This window comes from Nannobrachium achirus (genome assembly GCF_963921795.1).
Source record: "Nannobrachium achirus genome assembly, contig: SCAFFOLD_559, whole genome shotgun sequence".
NCBI classification, from domain to species: Eukaryota; Metazoa; Chordata; class Actinopteri; order Myctophiformes; family Myctophidae; genus Nannobrachium; species Nannobrachium achirus.
This window is the reverse complement of record NW_027665042.1, coordinates 2,180-20,333: the sequence shown is the minus strand read 5'-3', so window position 1 is coordinate 20,333 and position 18,154 is coordinate 2,180. Positions and strand designations below refer to the sequence as shown.

At 43.8% G+C, this 18,154-nt stretch overlaps 1 protein-coding gene across 1 annotated transcript; it reads left to right on the top strand.

Annotated features, from left to right (window-relative positions):
* Positions 1 to 3,929: 3,929 nt before the first annotated feature.
* LOC308280649 (ephrin type-A receptor 3-like) lies at positions 3,930 to 17,798 on the top strand (the record flags this gene model as incomplete). The annotated part of the gene is made up of 5 exons (XM_080754976.1): positions 3,930 to 4,112; positions 8,262 to 8,369; positions 13,341 to 13,465; positions 15,553 to 15,782; positions 17,662 to 17,798. Coding segments are annotated over 5 exons (783 nt in total), but the record flags the coding sequence as incomplete, so codon positions are not given.
* Between the last annotated feature and the right edge of the window lie 356 nt (positions 17,799 to 18,154).

Below are 18,154 nucleotides of genomic sequence, written 5' to 3'. Positions count from 1 at the left end.
ATTACATCACACCATCATACTCCAATCAGAGCTCTCCTTCAGTAGGGAAGGCTCCTTTAAACACATCTCTTTCTCTACCTGTGCTTGGTTATCCGAAGCGCAGGCATGTGCACACATAAACATCAAAGGGGGCTTGAGCCCCTGCACGTTTATCCGTCTGTAAAAAGTGCACTGAATGCAGTTTTTGGAGTGGCCAAGGAGTGGCTTTGTGTGTCCCGTTCATGTCCATATATGGTCATTTCAGTCCAGAATGAACAGGTTTTATCTGTCCCGTACATGTGTGTCCCGTGTGTGTCCCATTCATGTCCATATATGGTCATTCCAGTCCAGAATGAACAGGTTTTATCTGTCCCATACATGCAAAATATGTGTGTAACGTCCGTCCCGGTCTGATGATTGGATGATTAAAAATGTCCAATGAGACCATACTTTGAGGATTGATCAAGCTTCACATGACAATTCGGCCCTCCAGATAAAATCATTCATTCATTCAGAATTGGAAGAATGTATAGATCACAGAGTTCATAGCTCTAGAACACATAAAATAAAAGTTCACCGCTTCACTTCGAACCAAGGTTTGATTTTTACTATGGTGAAAGAAATACAAATGCCCCCTCTTTCCATGCCATACCTGAAGGCAGCATTCAAGAGAATTGTCTTGTCCAAACTCTCCTGAACTTGAATTCAGCATCTTATGTTGAAATAATTGCCCTCTCTGTGGAGAAATCCCAGTATTCACTTGATTATGCTTAGTTCAGTGTGGTATCAAATACCGAAAATAGCAGACCTCCAAGCTCACAAGGCGTCGCAGCGTGACGCGTTGTGAGCTTGGAGGTCTGCTATTTTCAATGTTTTCACCAAAAGGCCCTTTTAGAAATGTCAGCCCCTGCCTCTCTAACATTCTCTGCACGTCCCTGCCGAAGCATTTAATACACGCTGCAAGCTGCCTTCTCCACCTTCCTACTTGTGCTTTTATGTCTGCTGATTCAAGCTAGAATGTCAAGGTGTTGCTGTTGTTCTGCTATTGTATCCCTATGGGGGGTTTTGCTTATAGCGTTCCCTGATTTTGCACAGCAATCGGCTTGAATAAAATGTGCGTGTTTCCTAAACCCACCAGGCTTGAGTTAAGACCCGCCTCACGGAAACGTGAGAACTTCTAGGAGTGGCTGAAATCCTTGCAGGACACATGGAGGGAGGGTAAAGTCAGTAAAGGCATGAAGACAATCTTAAATCTTGTACTGAGAAAAGCCTGCATTTGCACAATGCACAGCTATTCATTTGTCACTACTGTGCTCAAAATAAAAACTCTTACTGATTATCAGTTACATTGATTGTTATAGTTTGGATATGGCTTTGGGCGTATTATGCTGTGTGTATTATTGTAATGGATCGGTAGGTAGTAGGTACAGTATTGCTTTGCACTAAGAGTCTAAGTCTAAAGTTCATATATGCACTTTCATACTGAACACGGAGCCCTTTAACGCGTGATTAAACTGTTAACTCCACTTTGACCTGAGTGTTACTGACTACAGTGAGCTGGCAGAGAAGCTGAATAAAGCTGTTAGTTTTACAAGCATCTTAAACACCATGCAGTTCATTATTGTAGCCTCTTCTAATCCTCTTTCTGCCTCTCCTCTCACTCTGAGTCCTCCTCTAATGGCTGCTCCGTCCATTTATCTTCCTCTCCTCTCCTCTCCTCTCCTCTCCTCTCCTCTCCTAGTGTCAGTTGAATTCAATTCAATTCAAAGGGACTTTATTGCCATGAGAAAACATGTGTTTAGGTTGCCAAAACAAATTAGATCGTTGTTTCAATGTGTTCTTTTTTTTTGCATTCACTTGGTTATAAAACCTTTGGGCCAAAAATAGCACCAAAGCTTTCAAATTATTTGAAATTGTGCACAAACACAAAACAGTTTTTCCATCCATCCATCCATCTTCAACCGCTTATCTGGAATCAGGTCGCGGGGGTAAAAGTTCCAACTGGGATTTACAGAGTTCCTTATCCTGAGGCGTTCCCAAGCCAGTTTGGAGATATAATCCTTCCATCTGGTCTTTGGTCTGCCACGGGGTCTCCTCCCAGTGGGACGTGCATCGAGGACCTTCCTAGGAAGGCGCTCGGGGGGCATCCGTACTAGATGCCCGAACCACCTAAGCTGACTCCTTTCCAAGTGAAGGAGCAGCGGTTCTACTCCAAGTCTCTCTCGGGTGACTGAACTTCTCACCCTATCTCTAAGGGAGATACCAGCCACCCGTCTGAGGAAACCCATTTCGGCCATTTGCACCCGCGACCTTATACTTTGGGTCATGACCCACACTTCATGACCATAGGTGAGAGTGGGAACGAAGATTGCTCGAAAGACAGAGAGCTTTGCCTTCCGGCTCAACTCTTTTTTTCTTCACAACAGTGCAGTTTAGCAAGTGAACTCCTTCTCCGTCTTCCCCTTTCTCTCATTGCGACCGTCAGGTCGCACTTACTATCAAAACCTCCACCGGCTGTCTGTCTGTCCGTCTGTCCGTCCGTCACACGTCACACGTCACACGTCACACTTTTGCCCTGCTCATATCTCCGCAACCGTTGCCCCCGATCCATGCCAAATTTTGCACACACACTCCTTGCCTGCCAAACCACAACCTCCACCCATCAATTCTCACATGGCCCTCTTCACCATGAGGCCGATTCTTGCAAAACACATTTTTGGACACTGCTCCTACAATTTTTGCCCTAAAATCACGCAAATCGGTACACATTATGTCTACACTCATCTCATCAACATGGATCTGTCCCATATAGCGCCACCTTCAGGCCAATTTTTTAAACCACATTTTTGGCCACTGCTCCTACAAATTTTGCCCTAAAATCTCGCAAATCGGTACACACTTGCTCTACACTCATGTCATCAACATAGATCTGTCCCATTTAGCGCCACCTTCAGGCCGATTTTTTAAAACACATTTTTGGACACTACTCCTATAGATTTTGCCCTAAAATCACGCAAATCGGTACACAGTATGTCTACACTCATGTCATCAACATGGATCTGTCCCATATAGCGCCACCGTCAGGCCGATTTTTTTCAACACATTTTTGGACACTGCTCCTACACATTTTGGCCTAAAATCACACGGTCGCTTATCTCCCGATTAGGGAGTCTTACTGGTTCGGGAACAAGACCCCAAGATACTTAAACTCCAAGGTGAGAGTAGGAACAAAGCTTGTTAACTCCATAGACACATGCAAAACAGAAAAAGTACAAAACTATGGCCCCCCCTCTTTACGGTCTCTCTCTCTCTCTCAGTGTAATGTTAATGTCTCTCTCTCTCACAGTGGGAGGAGATCATTGTGATGGATGAGCGTAACGTGGCCATGAGGACGTACCAGGTCTCTCTCTCAGTGTAATGTTAATGTCTCTCTCTCTCTCTCTCTCTCTCAGTGTAATGTTAATGTCACTCTCTCTCTCTCTCTCTCAGTGGGAGGAGATAAGCGTTATGGATGAGCGTAACGTGGCCATGAGGACCTACCAGGTCTCTCTCTCTCTCTCTCTCTCTCTCTCTCTCTCTCAGTGTAATGTTAATGTCTCTCTCTCTCTCTCTCTCTCTCAGTGTAATGTTAATGTCACTCTCTCTCTCTCTCTCTCAGTGGGAGGAGATAAGCGTTATGGATGAGCGTAACGTGGCCATGAGGACCTACCAGGTCTCTCTCTCTCTCTCTCTCTCTCTCTCTCTCTCTCTCTCTCAGTGTAATGTTAATGTCACTCTCTCTCTCTCTCTCTCTCTCTCTCTCTCAGTGGGAGGAGATAAGCGTTATGGATGAGCGTAACGTGGCCATGAGGACGTACCAGGTCTCTCTCTCTCTCTCTCTCAGTGTAATGTTAATGTCTCTCTATCTCTCTCTCTCTCTCTCTCTCTCTCAGTGGGAGGAGATAAGCGTTATGGATGAGCGTAACGTTGCCATGAGGACGTACCAGGTGTGCAACGTGATGGAGGCCAACCAGAACAACTGGCTGAGGACGCGTCACATCGGGAGGGACGGAGCACAACGCGTCTACGTGGAGATCAAGTTCACCCTGAGAGACTGCAACAGCCTGCCTGGGGTGCCAGGGACCTGCAAGGAGGTGGGTGCTGCTGCTTGGGTGCTGCTAGGAGGTAGTCCATGGGCCCAGGGCTGGATTAACATCTCAGAGGGCCCCTGGGCACTGAAGCGCCAAGGGGCCCCTGTGTGTGCGCAAAATGTTTTATGTAGGCATGTAGGTCCAATATAACATCTGCAGCAGCAGTTGGCTCAGCGTGCCAACTGTGTGCGGCCCGGCGGAGTTTTAACCAGTTGACTTGACTTTCATGAAATATTGTACATTGTACTTAACACACGATCATTTTTCTTTGTTTTCCTTTTTTGAGGGCCCTTGATGCCCAGGGGCCCCTGGGCACGTGCCCAAAGTGCCCATATGGTAGATCCGGGCCTGCATGGGTCATAGGAGATGTCGGTATCGGAAAGGTGGCAAAGGTTATCATGCATTTTTGAAAAGCTCTATTATTCTGTAGATTATATTTTGGTATGATAACCCTTTCTGAGACACAGCTAAAATGGTGTTATCATTAACTCCCATTAACTTTACATTACAGGAAAAAAAGCTAAAAATGAATCTGCTTTAAGTAGCATATGAGGGGTCTAACTAGGGTTTTTTCATGATTCTGAATCCATTGCAAGCATCTGTTTTGCAAAAACATTCCCTGGGCTACAAAATGGCCCCACAAGACTATGGTTTAGTGATGAAAAGTAGGCCTAATCACTTTTCACACTTTTGTGGGGTCCGTTTTAGCCCAAGGATTTTTTTGTTGTTGTGCAAAACAGATGCTTGCAATGGATTTAGAATCATGAAAAACCCCTAGTTTGACCCCTCATATGTTACTTGAAGCACATTAATTTTTAGCTTTTTTTCCCCTGTAATGTAAAGTTAATGGGACACCAACTCTAGCGGCTGATAAAATATAATCTACAGATATAGAGCTTTTCAAAAATGCATGATAACCTTTGCCACCTTTCCGATACCGAAATCTCGTATGGCCCATGGACTAAGATGGGTGCTGCTTTTATGGGTGCTGCTTTTATGGGTGCCCGGCACCTGCAAGTAGGTGGGTGCTACTTTATGGGTGCTGCAAGGAGGTGGGTGCTACTTAATGGGTGCTGCCAGTTGTGCCAGTTAGGCACGTAAACACATAGACATCAAAGGGGGCTTGAGCCCCTGCCCTCTGTAAAAAGTGCCCTCTCCAGACCATGAATGCAGTTTTTACTATGGTGAAAGAAATGCAAATGTCCCCTCTTTCCATGCCATACCTGAAGGCAGCGTTCAAGAGAATTGCCTTGTCCAAACTCTCCTGAACTTGAATGCTGCCTTTTATGTCGAAATAACTGCCCTCTCTGTGTAGAAATCCATGCCGTTACGCCACATCTCCAGTCTAGCCTTTTTATGCTTAAAGGGATATTCCACTTTCAACAGGGAAACAGCATAATATGGGCTTCTCTCCCCACACACACCCATTGTAACTTCAAACTCCATTTTAACCATGATAGATTCATTAAAAACACCCATTATTTTTTCTGTTGCCTCATTTTACCCTCCTAATACGCGCAGGCTGTGTTTTTTCAATAACTTGTTAGGGCCCGAGCACACACAGTGTGTGAGGACCCTATTGTAATCGTAAAGATTCTTCTTCTTCTTATTATTCCCCCGAATAAATCGCGTTTTTGAGCCGCAAAACGTACTCCAAAAGTTGCGCAACTTTGCACACACATCACAAGTGGCAAAAATCTTCGTATTTAAAACAAATCTAAAGGGGGCGTGGCCTAATGGCTCAATAGCGCCCCCTACAAAACTTTGTGCCTCAAGCCCCACCATACGGTTTCACCTACATGTACGAAAATCGGTACACACTGTATCATGTCAGGACTCACAAAAAAGTCTCTTGGCGCCATGTCCGAAACCAAACAGGAAGTCAGCCATTTTGACTAATTAGTGGCGTTTTGGCACATTTATGGCCGTTTTCACGGGTCGCACTTTAACGAACTCCTCCTAGGGAGTTAGTCGGATCAACTTCACATTCGCTCGGCATACTCAAGACACCTTAACGATAAAAAGTTATCAAAATTGTGAGTTTTCGTAAAACGGCGTGCCCGTGGCGAAGCGTCAAACTTCCTTCACCAAACAGGAAGTGCCCCCTCTTCTGATTGGTCCATACTTGATTGTTCCTTTTTTTGACTGTTACTCATCAACCGTTTATCGTACAGAGTTGTGGCTGGTATCATATGACTTGACTAAGAGTCCTTCACCTTAATTGGTTTAACTAAGCCCCGCCCCCTCTTCTGATTGGCCGAAACTTGATTGTTCCTTTTTTTGGCTGTTACTCATCAACCGTTTATCGTACAGAGTTGTGGCTGGTATCATATGACTTGACTAAGGGTCCTTCACCTTAATTGGTTTAACTTAACCCCGCCCCCTCTTCTTATTGGTCGATTATTGATAGTTCCTATTTGCTATCTTTTCAATGGTTTGTAATAAGTGCAATAGTGTAACTGTGTCTAGGTGTAATAACTGTAATAGCGCAATAAGTGTAATAGTGTATTAAGTGTAATAGTGTATTAGTGTAATAAGTGTAATAAGTGTAATAGTGTAATAGTGTAATAAGTGTAATAGTGTAATAAGTGTAATAGTGTAATAAGTGTTATAGTGTAATAGTGTAATAAGTGTAATAGTGTAATAAGTGTAATAGTGTAATAGCACAATAAGTGTAATAGTGTAATAAGGGTAATAGTGTAATAGCGCAATAAGTGTAATAGTGTAATAAGTGTAATAGTGTAATAAGTGTAATAGTGTAATAAGTGTAATATTGTAATAGTGTAATAGCGAAATAAGTGTAATAGTGTAATACGTATAATAGTGTAATAGTGTAATAGTGTAATAAGTGTAATAGTGTAATAGCGCAATAAGTGTAATAGTGTAATAAGTGTAATAGTGTAATAGCGCAATAAGTGTAATAGTGTAATAAGTGTAATAAGTGTAATAGTGTAATAGCACAATAAATGTAAAAGTGTAATAAGTGTAATAGTGTAATAGTGTAATAAGTGTAATAGTGTAATAAGTGTAATAGTGTAATAGCACAATAAGTGTAATAGTGTAATAAGTGTAATAGTGTAATAGTGCAATAAGTGTAATAGTGTAATAGTGTAATAGTGTAATAAGTGTAATAGTGTAATAGGACAATAAGTGTAAAAGGGCAATAAGTGTAATAGTGTAATAAGTGTAATAGTGTAATAGTGCAATAAGTGTAATATTGTAATAGTGTAATAAGTGTAATAGTGTAATAGTACAATAAGTGTAAAAGGGCAATAAGTGTAATAGTGTAATAGTGTAATAGTGTAATAGGGCAATAAGTGTAAAAGGGCAATAAGTCTAATAGTGAAACCGCTGCCCCTTGTGACGTGGGTAGAGCTGCGAGGGCCCGGTCATCGCTGCTTGCAGCTTTAATTTTCATTTATTTTTACTAATTCTTTGGTAAATGGAAAAAAATGAAATACAAAAAATAATTATTAAAAATAAATGAAAAAAGTTATCACGGCCTGCTCACGTATTAGGAGGGTAATATGAGTCACCAGAAAAAAATATTGTGTGTTTTTTTTAATGAATCTATCATGGTTAAAATGAAGTTTGAAGTTACAATGGGTGTGTGTGGGGAGAGGCCCTGGGCCTGGAGGGCCTGGTAAGATTGATTTTGGGGTTTGTATTGTAAATGTGATGACATCACACTGTTGTACTTAACAATACAAACTCCAAAACCAATCCTCCATTTCTAGGCAACACAGAAGAGGGGGAACTTTTTTTAGGGTGGGGGGGTGTGGGGGTGTGTACAGTAGCAGCAGCTCCCGTAACACTATAGTCTCAAATCTGGAGCGCACATAAATAACAATGGCGGCGGGATCACTTTTGTCCTCCGTTTCTCTGGCTGCAGATCTAGTTTCTGTATTTCTATGTCTACAACGAGGGAAACCGAGGGACAAACTTCAGGCCCACTCAGCAACTTCCTGGTGCTGACGTCACGGTTGAAGGGTAAACCCTGCTAAAAGCCCATAGAGTTAACACAGAAATCACAAGTTTAATGCAATTTATTTGCACCACGGGGACATCCGCCTCGCGCCAGAAAACGAGCGCACCTTTTAATGTTCAGTCGTACAGGTTTTATATTTGGTGTGTTTGTTTATTGATTTCCAGACGTTCAACATGTTCTACTACGAGTCCAACAGCGCCAACCTGTGGTTCATCAAGGAGAGTCAGTACGTCAAGATAGACACCATCGCTGCTGATGAGAGCTTCACACAGGTAGGCATGCACACGCACACACGCACGCAAGCGCACACGCGCATGCACGCACGCACGCACGCACGCACGCACGCACGCACGCACGCACGCACGCACACACACACATGATGAAGAAATAATAAACATGTTCGATTAGCCCTATTCACGGCCCGCCCACTCAGCATCCCCCGGGAGCTGAAGTCACGTTTTGAAGGGGAAAATCCTACTATAAGCCCATAGAGTTAACACATAAATGGCAAATTTAATGCAATTTCCGAATAGTAAAGTATAAAATACGGCTAGCATGATCAAGAACACAAGATAGTAAAAGGCACAAAGCATTATAATTTACTTTACCGTTCGAAATGATGATTTGTTGGCTTTAAGTCCAGCAATTTCTGTTATAGTTTCCCCTTCTAAATTGATGTCAGCACCCGGGGGATGCTGAGAAATTTGCTGTGTGGGCGGGCCGTGAATAAGGCTTACACTCACCCAGTGCAACATACTGTACCTGGTTGGTGTAATAGTGACTCCATGAAATACAAAAAATAATTATTAAAAAAAAATGAAAAAGGTTATCTGAGTAATATGAGTCACCAGAAAAAAAATAATGGGCGTTTTTAATGAATCTAGCATGGTTAAAATGGAGTTTGAAGTTACAATGGGTGTGTGTGGGGAGAGGCCCTGGGCCTGGAGGGCCTGGTAACATTTACATCAAATATTTAAATATTGAATCAAGCAAATTAAAAACTCTACAGGGTGTTCATAAAAGCCTGATTAGATGATAGTGACCAAAAGTTTTTTTTTTTTTTTTTTTTAGTGAAATCCCTTTAAAAAATATATATATTTAAACTATCCAACATGGATGACTTTTTATACATGGCTTTTTTTTTTTTTTTTTTTTTCAAATTAGTGCAGCTTTGGTTCAACAGCCTTACCCCTTATCTCTAAACGTTTTTTTTTTCTTTTTTTTTCTATTTTGAAAATCATTTTTGAACATTTCAAATAACCTACTGCTACAAGCTGCATTTGAGCCATTGTTGCCAAATCTGTTTATTATAAGCCACTTTAGGATAGTATTGTTGTAAGGTATTTTGTAAAAAGATTTGGGGTCCTTGCTCTTGGCATGAACATGTTTCTGTTCTTAATATGATTAGACAATAACGTTTGACTGGCCTTCCCTATGGGGCTTTTAAGCCGTGACATCATTTTGTAGGCAGAGGAGAATCTGCCCCCAGAGCATTTTCTGTCCCTCGCTATTTCAAAAAACAACGACTAAAAAATAACGACTAAAGTATCATTCTAACACTTTCCTTTCAACAACAAAGAGAAGAAAAATGTGTAAATAGTAAAAATAGTAAAAAGATTCACGGAAACTGGGGGCAGAAATTCTCCTCTGCCTACAAAATGACGTCATACTTAACAGCCCCATAGTTTGCAACTTTGTTGGCTTATTTCTATAGACCTGTTTGCTTGTTTCTCCCGCAAGTTAACAGAACCTGGCAAGTGGCAACAACACTAGTACCTTGAGTCAAGCTCTCTCTGTGCTAATGCTAGGCTAGGCTAGCTGCAGTGTTAAACTCTCTAAAGGATGTAAAATGTTACGCTCACATCCACAACACGTGTTGTCTCCCATCTCCTCTCATGGATTATCTTGGACTGCTATGCTGGGATTATTCTTATCCGTTTACCAGGTGATTATATGAACCCACTCAGAACGGGTACACATTATTCTGTATCATTATTTTGTTGCTTTAACTATTGAAAAACAGCAGATCTACAAGCTTGCAGCGCGGCACCCAGTGCCGCGCTGCAAGCTTCTAGATCTGCTGTTTTTGAAAAATCATGAAAATTCGAATTTTGACCCGATTCTATAAGTGTCTTTTGAAGATTTTTTGAAAAAAAAAAAAAACTATGTTTCTATGTCAGCAATCTGGCCAGCCATCGTCAAAAAGAAAAGGTCCTTTTCACTCAACTGGAGCTCAGTTAATCTGTTCTTGAGAGACTACTATGTCAGTGGTTCTCAAACCTTTTCATGTGAAGGACCCCCAAAATGTTATGTATTTGGCCACGGACCCCCCATCTCAAAATATCTAGTTCCAGGGAACACCCAGAAGCAAAATTTGAGTTACAAACGTTCGCTTTAAAAATACATATATTCAAAGATTTGCACACATTTTCACTACTTTTTTCAAAAATAGCAGATCTATAGTGAGCTTGTATATCTGCTATTTTTCTATAGCTAAAGCATTCTAATTCTATTAGACAGATTTGGCAACACTGGTTAGAATGCAGCTTTGTAGCTGCCACAAACACATCCTTCATTATCTCTCTTCTCCTCTGAATATTTTGTTTCTAAATTAATTAGGCATATTATTGATTCTGCTTCTACAGAAATGATGCTATTAACCACGTAAACAAAATGTTATTGAATATAATTGAAAGAGAGTGACATGTTGTTGTTTTTTTTGCCTTGACAACAAGAAGGGCAGACAATATTGGGACTATATATACTGTATAGGGAGTGGGACTGAGTTACCAGGGCCCAAGGTGGAGGGGCCTGGAATTATTTTATACTTTAGCTATTGAAAAATAGCAGATATACAAGCTCACAGCGCGGCACCGAGTGCCTCGCTGCAAGCTTGTAGATCTGCTATTTTTGAAAAGTTGTGAAAATGCAAATCTTTGAATACCGGTATATGTATTTTTTTATGCAAACGGTTGTAACTGACATGTTGCTTCTGGGTGGTCCCTGGAACTAAATATTTTGAGATGGGGGTCCGTGGCCAAATACGTATCATGTTGGGGGTCCTTCACATGAAAAAGTTTGAGTTTCAAAAAACCTTAGAAGGATTTGAAATATTCAAGATTTTTCAAAAATAAATAGCAGATCCACAAGTTCGCTGTGAGCTTGTATATCTGCTATTTTTCAATAGTTAAAGCACACAATAATGTGTTCCCATGCAGTCTAAATGGGTCAAACCCCCTCCTCCCCCTATGCAGAACATTCATGGGGGGCCCCAGTGACTCCTCGTACCCAGGGCCCAGGTTCAGGAGGAGTTCTATGATGTCTTGTTGCATTGGAATAGACCTTTCACACTGCGGCCATCTTGGATCACATGGGATAGCAGCCTGCATTACAAACCATTGTAAACAATGGAGCGATGGTCCCAAAATATGAGTTCTCTTCAACCAATTTATTTTTACCAAATCAACAAATGGGCAGATGACAACATCAACATCCCCAAAAGGATTAAATAGAAGGGTACATCCACAATATTCATGGTAGTTAGGTTGCACTGTTACTGTTACTCTGTACAACGACTTGCTACAGTATGCAGACTAGTGCTTGCCATCATATTAACTTACTGTATCTTGATGTTTGCATATTAACCAGGAACAATCTAACAACAAATAGTTAATATGATGGTGGAGCAAGCACTGCACAGATAGCAAGACTTTGTACACAGTAAGGTTGCAACCTAACTTACCTTGAATATCCTTACCATGGATGTAATCAATCTACTGTAGCCCTTCTATTTAATCCTTTTGGGGATGTTGATGTTGTCATCTGCCTATTTGTCAATTTGGTCAAAAGAAATTGGTTGAACAGAACTCATATTATGTGATCCAATACGGCCGCGGTGTGAATAAGGTCTATTGCTGAGGATTTTCGACATACAGCTAGCTGTATTTACATGCATATCCTAACCCCTTATCCTTCTTTGCCTTTTTTCATCTTGAGATTTTTTTTAAGTACTTCAAATAGACGATCTACATCAACACGTTGTGAGCTTGTAGATCAGCTATTTGAGTGAGTCTGTAGTTCTTTGTGCAACAGGGAGTTTATTCCACAGCTTGGGGGCCAGGAGGGAGAAGAGTCTCGGACGAGTGGATTTTTGTCCTGGGGTTTTTAGCGAGGGTTCTGTCAGCATCCCCGCATGTGTTGGCTGATCTGAGTGAACGGGTGGGGGTTGTAGGGGTTGATCAGGTTTTAGAGGTATGGATGAGCCATGCCTTTAGGTCCGATTAATAATAATGAATCGGACCAAACGGCAAGCATAGCCCTTCCGTGTTGGCCGTGGCCTCTGCTCAGCTACAGGGAGGAAAAACGTCCCCGCGTTTCTTATCACCGTGGCTCACTGACGACATGTAGAGTTCTCACTTTCTGCCCGAACCCAACCCAACCCGAAATACCCTATATTTAACTAATCTAGTGCCCATCCCGCGATGTCGCACGAAATATACTGTATATACAGTAAAGCTGGCGCTGGTTACCCTCGGTCCGGTGAATAAGCCTGGCACGGGTGAAGTCCGCGATTCGTCTCCATCGCACGTCCAACGTGCATGCAAAAGTGCCGCGGCCCATAGGAAACAATGTCTATTCTGAAATTTACAGTCCATTTTCTCCAAAAAAAGACTTTTGATGCAAATGCTGGCATGTTACCCGATAAAATAGCTAAAGTATGGAGGCCGCCATCTTAGATCTCTGTTTACCATCTGAACAGGAACGGGTGAGTCAAGAACCATCGTCAAGAGGAATCGTCAGCACAATCTACTTCCGGCCTTCAAAATAAGAGAATGGCAGCGAACGGGACAAAATGCAGGAACAACTTAACCCTTCCATATCCGGGCTCTAAATGGGTTATTAAGATAGAGAAATTGATTTAATTCCCCTCCCCTCCCCTCTCCTCCCCTCTCCTCTCCTCCCCTCCCCTCCCCTCCCCTCCCCTCCCCTCCCCTCCCCTCCCCTCCCCTCCCCTCTCCTCTCCTCCCCTCTCCTCTCCTCCCCTCCCCTCTCCTCCCCTCCCCTCCCCTCCCCTCCTCTCCTCTCCTCTCCTCCCCTCCCCTCCCCTCCCCTCCCCTCTCCTCCCCTCTCCTCTCCTCTCCTCTCCCCTCCCCTCCCCTCCTCTCCTCTCCTCTCCCCCCCTCTCCTCTCCTCTCCTCTCCTCTCCTCTCCTCTCCTCTCCTCTCCTCTCCTCTCCTCTCCAGGTGGATGTAGGAGATCGTGTGATGAAGTTAAACACAGAGGTTCGTGACATCAGTAACCTCAGTAAGAAGGGTTTCTATCTGGCCTTCCAGGACCTTGGAGCCTGCATCGCCCTGGTGTCTGTCAGGTACAGTAACTAAGTACTTCTACCACTTTCTGTGGTCACATGTTCAGATACTGGATTCTGATTGGCTTAAAACTGTGGTAAATCAGTCAACAACCTTGAGTTGGCTCATGGACCCCGCCCACTGTTGTGTTGCAGTTGATTGTAACTAAATAACCTTGCAAGTTACAACTGTGTTTTCTTTCATTTATATGGTAGAAGTGGTAGAAAAGCCATTTACCATTCGAGGGTCGTGGGTTGTTGGCTGATTTACCACTGTTTCAGGGTTGTTTGGCTCTCGGCTTGGCCTCGTGTCACATCCCTGAAACAGTGGTAAATCAGCCAACAACCCACTCCCTCTCATGGTAAATGGCTTACATTTACTCAGGTACAGGCACGTGCACACATATACATCAAAGGGGGCTTGAGCCCCTGCCCTTTAATCGGTCTGTAAAAAGTGTCCTCTCCAGACCATGAATGCAGTTTTTACTATGGTGAAAGAAATGCAAATGCCCCCTCTTTCCATGCCATACCTGAAGGCAGCATTCAAGAGAATTGTCTTGTCCAAACTCTACTGAACTTGAATGCAGCATCTTATGTTGAAAGAATTGCCCTCTCTGTGTAGAAATCCGTGCCGTTACGCCACATTGCCTTGTTTTGCTTAGTTTAGTGTGGTATCATATATAGCAGAGCTCCAAGCTCACATGAATGAAGTTGTGAGCTTGGAGGTCTGCAAAAGGCCCTTTTAGACATTTCAGCCCCTGCCTCTCTAACATTCTCTGCACGTAGACACTTCTACTGTAAACGTCTGCTTTTTCTTATTACTTTCCTTTTATTTTATTGTTTGTCTTCTTCATGACTTCTTTTTTTCCTTTTGTTGTTGATAATTATGCATAGTACTGTGTTCTATCCGTCTGTCTTTCAATGTTATATGAGATAGGCCTACATGAAGTGTTTCTGTGTAAATAAACTGAAAATCTTACTAGGATCTCCTTTTAGTTGACCTTGTACCAGTGAATTGTACCATCATGAAACTGTACTTTTTCTTATGCAGAACTTCAATAAATCCTTCAATCAATCATAGGGCTGTCACGATTATGACATTTTACATGACGATTATGCAAAATAATTGCTAAATACATGTTGTAGTATTTACATTAGGTATGTCCCGGTACCACTTTTTTGCTGACCAAGTACAAGTACGAGTGAGTACTTGCCGATACCAAATACCGATACTGTAAGTTAAGTTTCTGTACAAGTGCTTAAATAGTGTGTGGCGCTCCAAAATAAAATGCTTTAAATAATGATGTTGTCATGCCTAGAGTGAGAGAAGGTGAAAACACTGTTCATTAGTTGAACTAACACACACAAAACTGTGTCTTAGGACTTTTGATATGTTGTTACCAACATATCAATTTGTGAAATATTTATGAAACAAAATGGTGTCTGGCGCTGCCGTGAGCAATATGGGACGAGTACGAGTACAGCAACATAGGACGGTATCGGGGCGAGTACCGATACTGCGAGTACCGATACCGCATCCCTAATTTACATTAGAGTACTTTCCTGTCCCTCTGCCTCCAGGGTGTTCTATAAGAAGATAAATACATGTTGTAGTATTTATATTAGAGCAGGGGTCTTCAACGTTTTCAGGCCAAGGACCCCTTAGCTGAGAGAGAGATGAAGCAGGGACCCCCACAACCTGTTCATAGATTCCATATAGCTTCATTGTTTGACAGCACAATCATCAGTGTATTTTGGATTCATGTCAATTTGTGTTTTCAGATATTTAACCACTTGAACCGTCAATACTTAATAAACTTGACCTTTCACTCTGTACTTAGTCTGCTCTTTTTCCCCTCTACACCAAACCTCTTTGCCAAAAATAGCAGATCTACAAGCTCACAACGCCTCGCGTGTTGTGAGCTTGTAGATCTGCTATTTTTTGGCTAAAGTTCTCAGAATATGGACGTTAGGGTTCAAGTGGCTAATATACAAAAGGAGAAAAAAAGTTTCTATCAAACAAAGATTTTGAGGAGCCCCTGTAGTAACTCTGAGGACCCCCTGTTGAAGACCTGCATTAGAGTACTTTCCCGTCTCTCTGCCTCCAGGGTGTTCTATAAGAAGTGTCCCCTCACGGTGCTCAACCTAGCGGTGTTCCCCGACACGGTGACGGGTGGAGACTCTGCTCTGGTGGAGGTTCGAGGCGTCTGCGTCGTCAACGCCTCCGAGGAGGCGGAGCCTCCTAAGATGTACTGCAGCGCAGACGGAGGATGGCTGGTTCCTATTGGTCGATGCGTCTGCAAGCCGGGATACCAGGAGAGCAAGGACAGCTGTCTGCGTGAGTCACTGTGTGTGTGTGTGTGTGTGTGTGTGTGTGTGTGTGTGTGTGTGTGTGTGTGTGTGTGTGTGTGTGTGTGTGTGTGTGTGTGTGTGTGTGTGTGTGTGTGTGTGTGCGTGCGTGCGTGCGTGCGTGCGTGCGTGCGATAGAGTGAAATAAATGACACCTGCTTTAGCGATGTATGTACTGTAATCTATGTGTCATGATGTTGATGATATGAGAATAAGAGAATATTCTGTCTTTTCTCTGTAAACATTTAGTAGGGCAGGAGAAAGGCTCCAGCAGCACCTGTTTTGTTTAGGACCTTTTATGGTGTCTAGTTATGATGTCTTCTTGTTGCTGTGGTCAGCTAGTGTCCCATGGGACAGTTAGCTGCTGCTGTGTGCTGGTTGAATCTACATGAAGTACGTGACATACTTTATGCTGTTTAACTCCATGTTTTATGTGGGTGGAACGAGACGCTCTGTAAGCCTGCTGGCAACATGATGTTTCTACAAAGACATTCCCTCCTTTAATGATCTGAAACCGGGGGGGAAAGTGGGCGCAGTTGCTCAGGTGTGTGTGAGTGTGAGTCTGCGTGTGTGCTTGTGTGTGCTTGTGTGTGTGTGTGTGTGTGTGTGTGTGTGTGTGTGAGTGTGAGTCTGCGTGCGTGTGTGCGTGTGTGCTTGTGTGTGCGTGCTGCCAGTCTGAGTGCAGCCTATGAGCAAAGCCTTGCTCTGTTTTCCAGGGTAACAGTTAAAGAGGCGGTGCCATAGTTTTGTATTTTTTCTGGTTTTCATGTGTCTAGGAGGCGTTATTTGGAATTGCACATGAGTTCTGGCGGAGCCGTTTGTTTTCACATCCGTCGGCAGGTTAGTTACTCAGAGCGTTAGTTTCACTGAGGTTAAGGTTGGGGTTAGGGTTAGAGTTAGGGTTAGGTTTAAGTGATCGCACCTCCATGCGGTCCAAGCGAACAAAAAGGAGCGCTCCCTAGCGCCAGTTCAGCCAATCAAAAGCTTCCATGGGCGGGGTTTGCCCAGAACTCATGTGCAATTCCAAATAACGCGTCTAGGAGGTTGACAGTACTTCATTAGACCCCATGGTGTGGTTGTTATGAGCAATTATGTATTCCCTTTTTATTTGGGTTTTAGCTGGAGGCTGCCACCTTGTGGGGTCAAACATGCCGGTCCAAAAACACAGATACTTATTACATCACAGAATCAACCCCTCCCCTAATTACCATTCACCCAACACTGTGGGTGTGGCTAACTTCAGCTGGGTCACCACCCACCATGAAAACCACGCATACCAATGAACTGGTGGGTGTGGCCACATAAAAACATAATTTTAACTCTTTCTGTATACTTTTTTTTGAAAAGATCTTCCTCCTAGTATAATCATAATAGTATAATCATGTTTTAGAGGGGGATAAATCATGGCACCCCATCTTTAAGGTAACTGCAAAAGCTACACCAGACTGGGTAGGGCTCCACGACGTGTAGAAACGGGGGTTTGGCTTGTTGGTGGTCTGAAGCAGTGTGTTCTATAAGTGATGGTTCAATGGACCTGTCACTCTGACTGGCACGATAGCTACGTTTCTGTTGTGAAAGGGCACCTGCCCTCTCAGTGCTCTCTGCACGGCCCTGTGTAAAAGGGTTTGGGCACCTGCCCCCTCAGTGCTCTCTGCACGGCCCTGTGTAAAAGGGTTTGGGCACCTGCCCCCTCAGTGCTCTCTGCACGGCCCTGTGTAAAAGGGTTTGGGCACCTGCCCCCTCAGTGCTCTCTGCACGGCCCTGTGAGGGTTTGGGCACCTGCCCTCTCAGTGCTCTCTGCACGGCCCTGTGTAAAAGGGTTTGGGCACCTGCCCTCTCAGTGCTCTCTGCACGGCCCTGTGTAAAAGGGTTTGGGCACCTGCCCCCTCAGTGCTCTCTGCACGGCCCTGTGAGGGTTTGGGCACCTGCCCTCTCAGTGCTCTCTGCACGGCCCTGTGTAAAAGGGTTTGGGCACCTGCCCTCTCAGTGCTCTCTGCACGGCCCTGTGAGGGTTTGGGCACCTGCCCCCTCAGTGCTCTCTGCACGGCCCTGTGTAAAAGGGTTTGGGCACCTGCCCCCTCAGTGCTCTCTGCACGGCCCTGTGTAAAAGGGTTTGGGCACCTGCCCTCTCAGTGCTCTCTGCACGGCCCTGTGAGGGTTTGGGCACCTGCCCTCTCAGTGCTCTCTGCACGGCCCTGTGAGGGTTTGGGCACCTGCCCCCTCAGTGCTCTCTGCACGGCCCTGTGTAAAAGGGTTTGGGCACCTGCCCTCTCAGTGCTCTCTGCACGGCCCTGTGTAAAAGAGACAGCGTTCCCTGCATCCATAAGTGTAACATCAGTCATTACGATGCCATCATAAAAT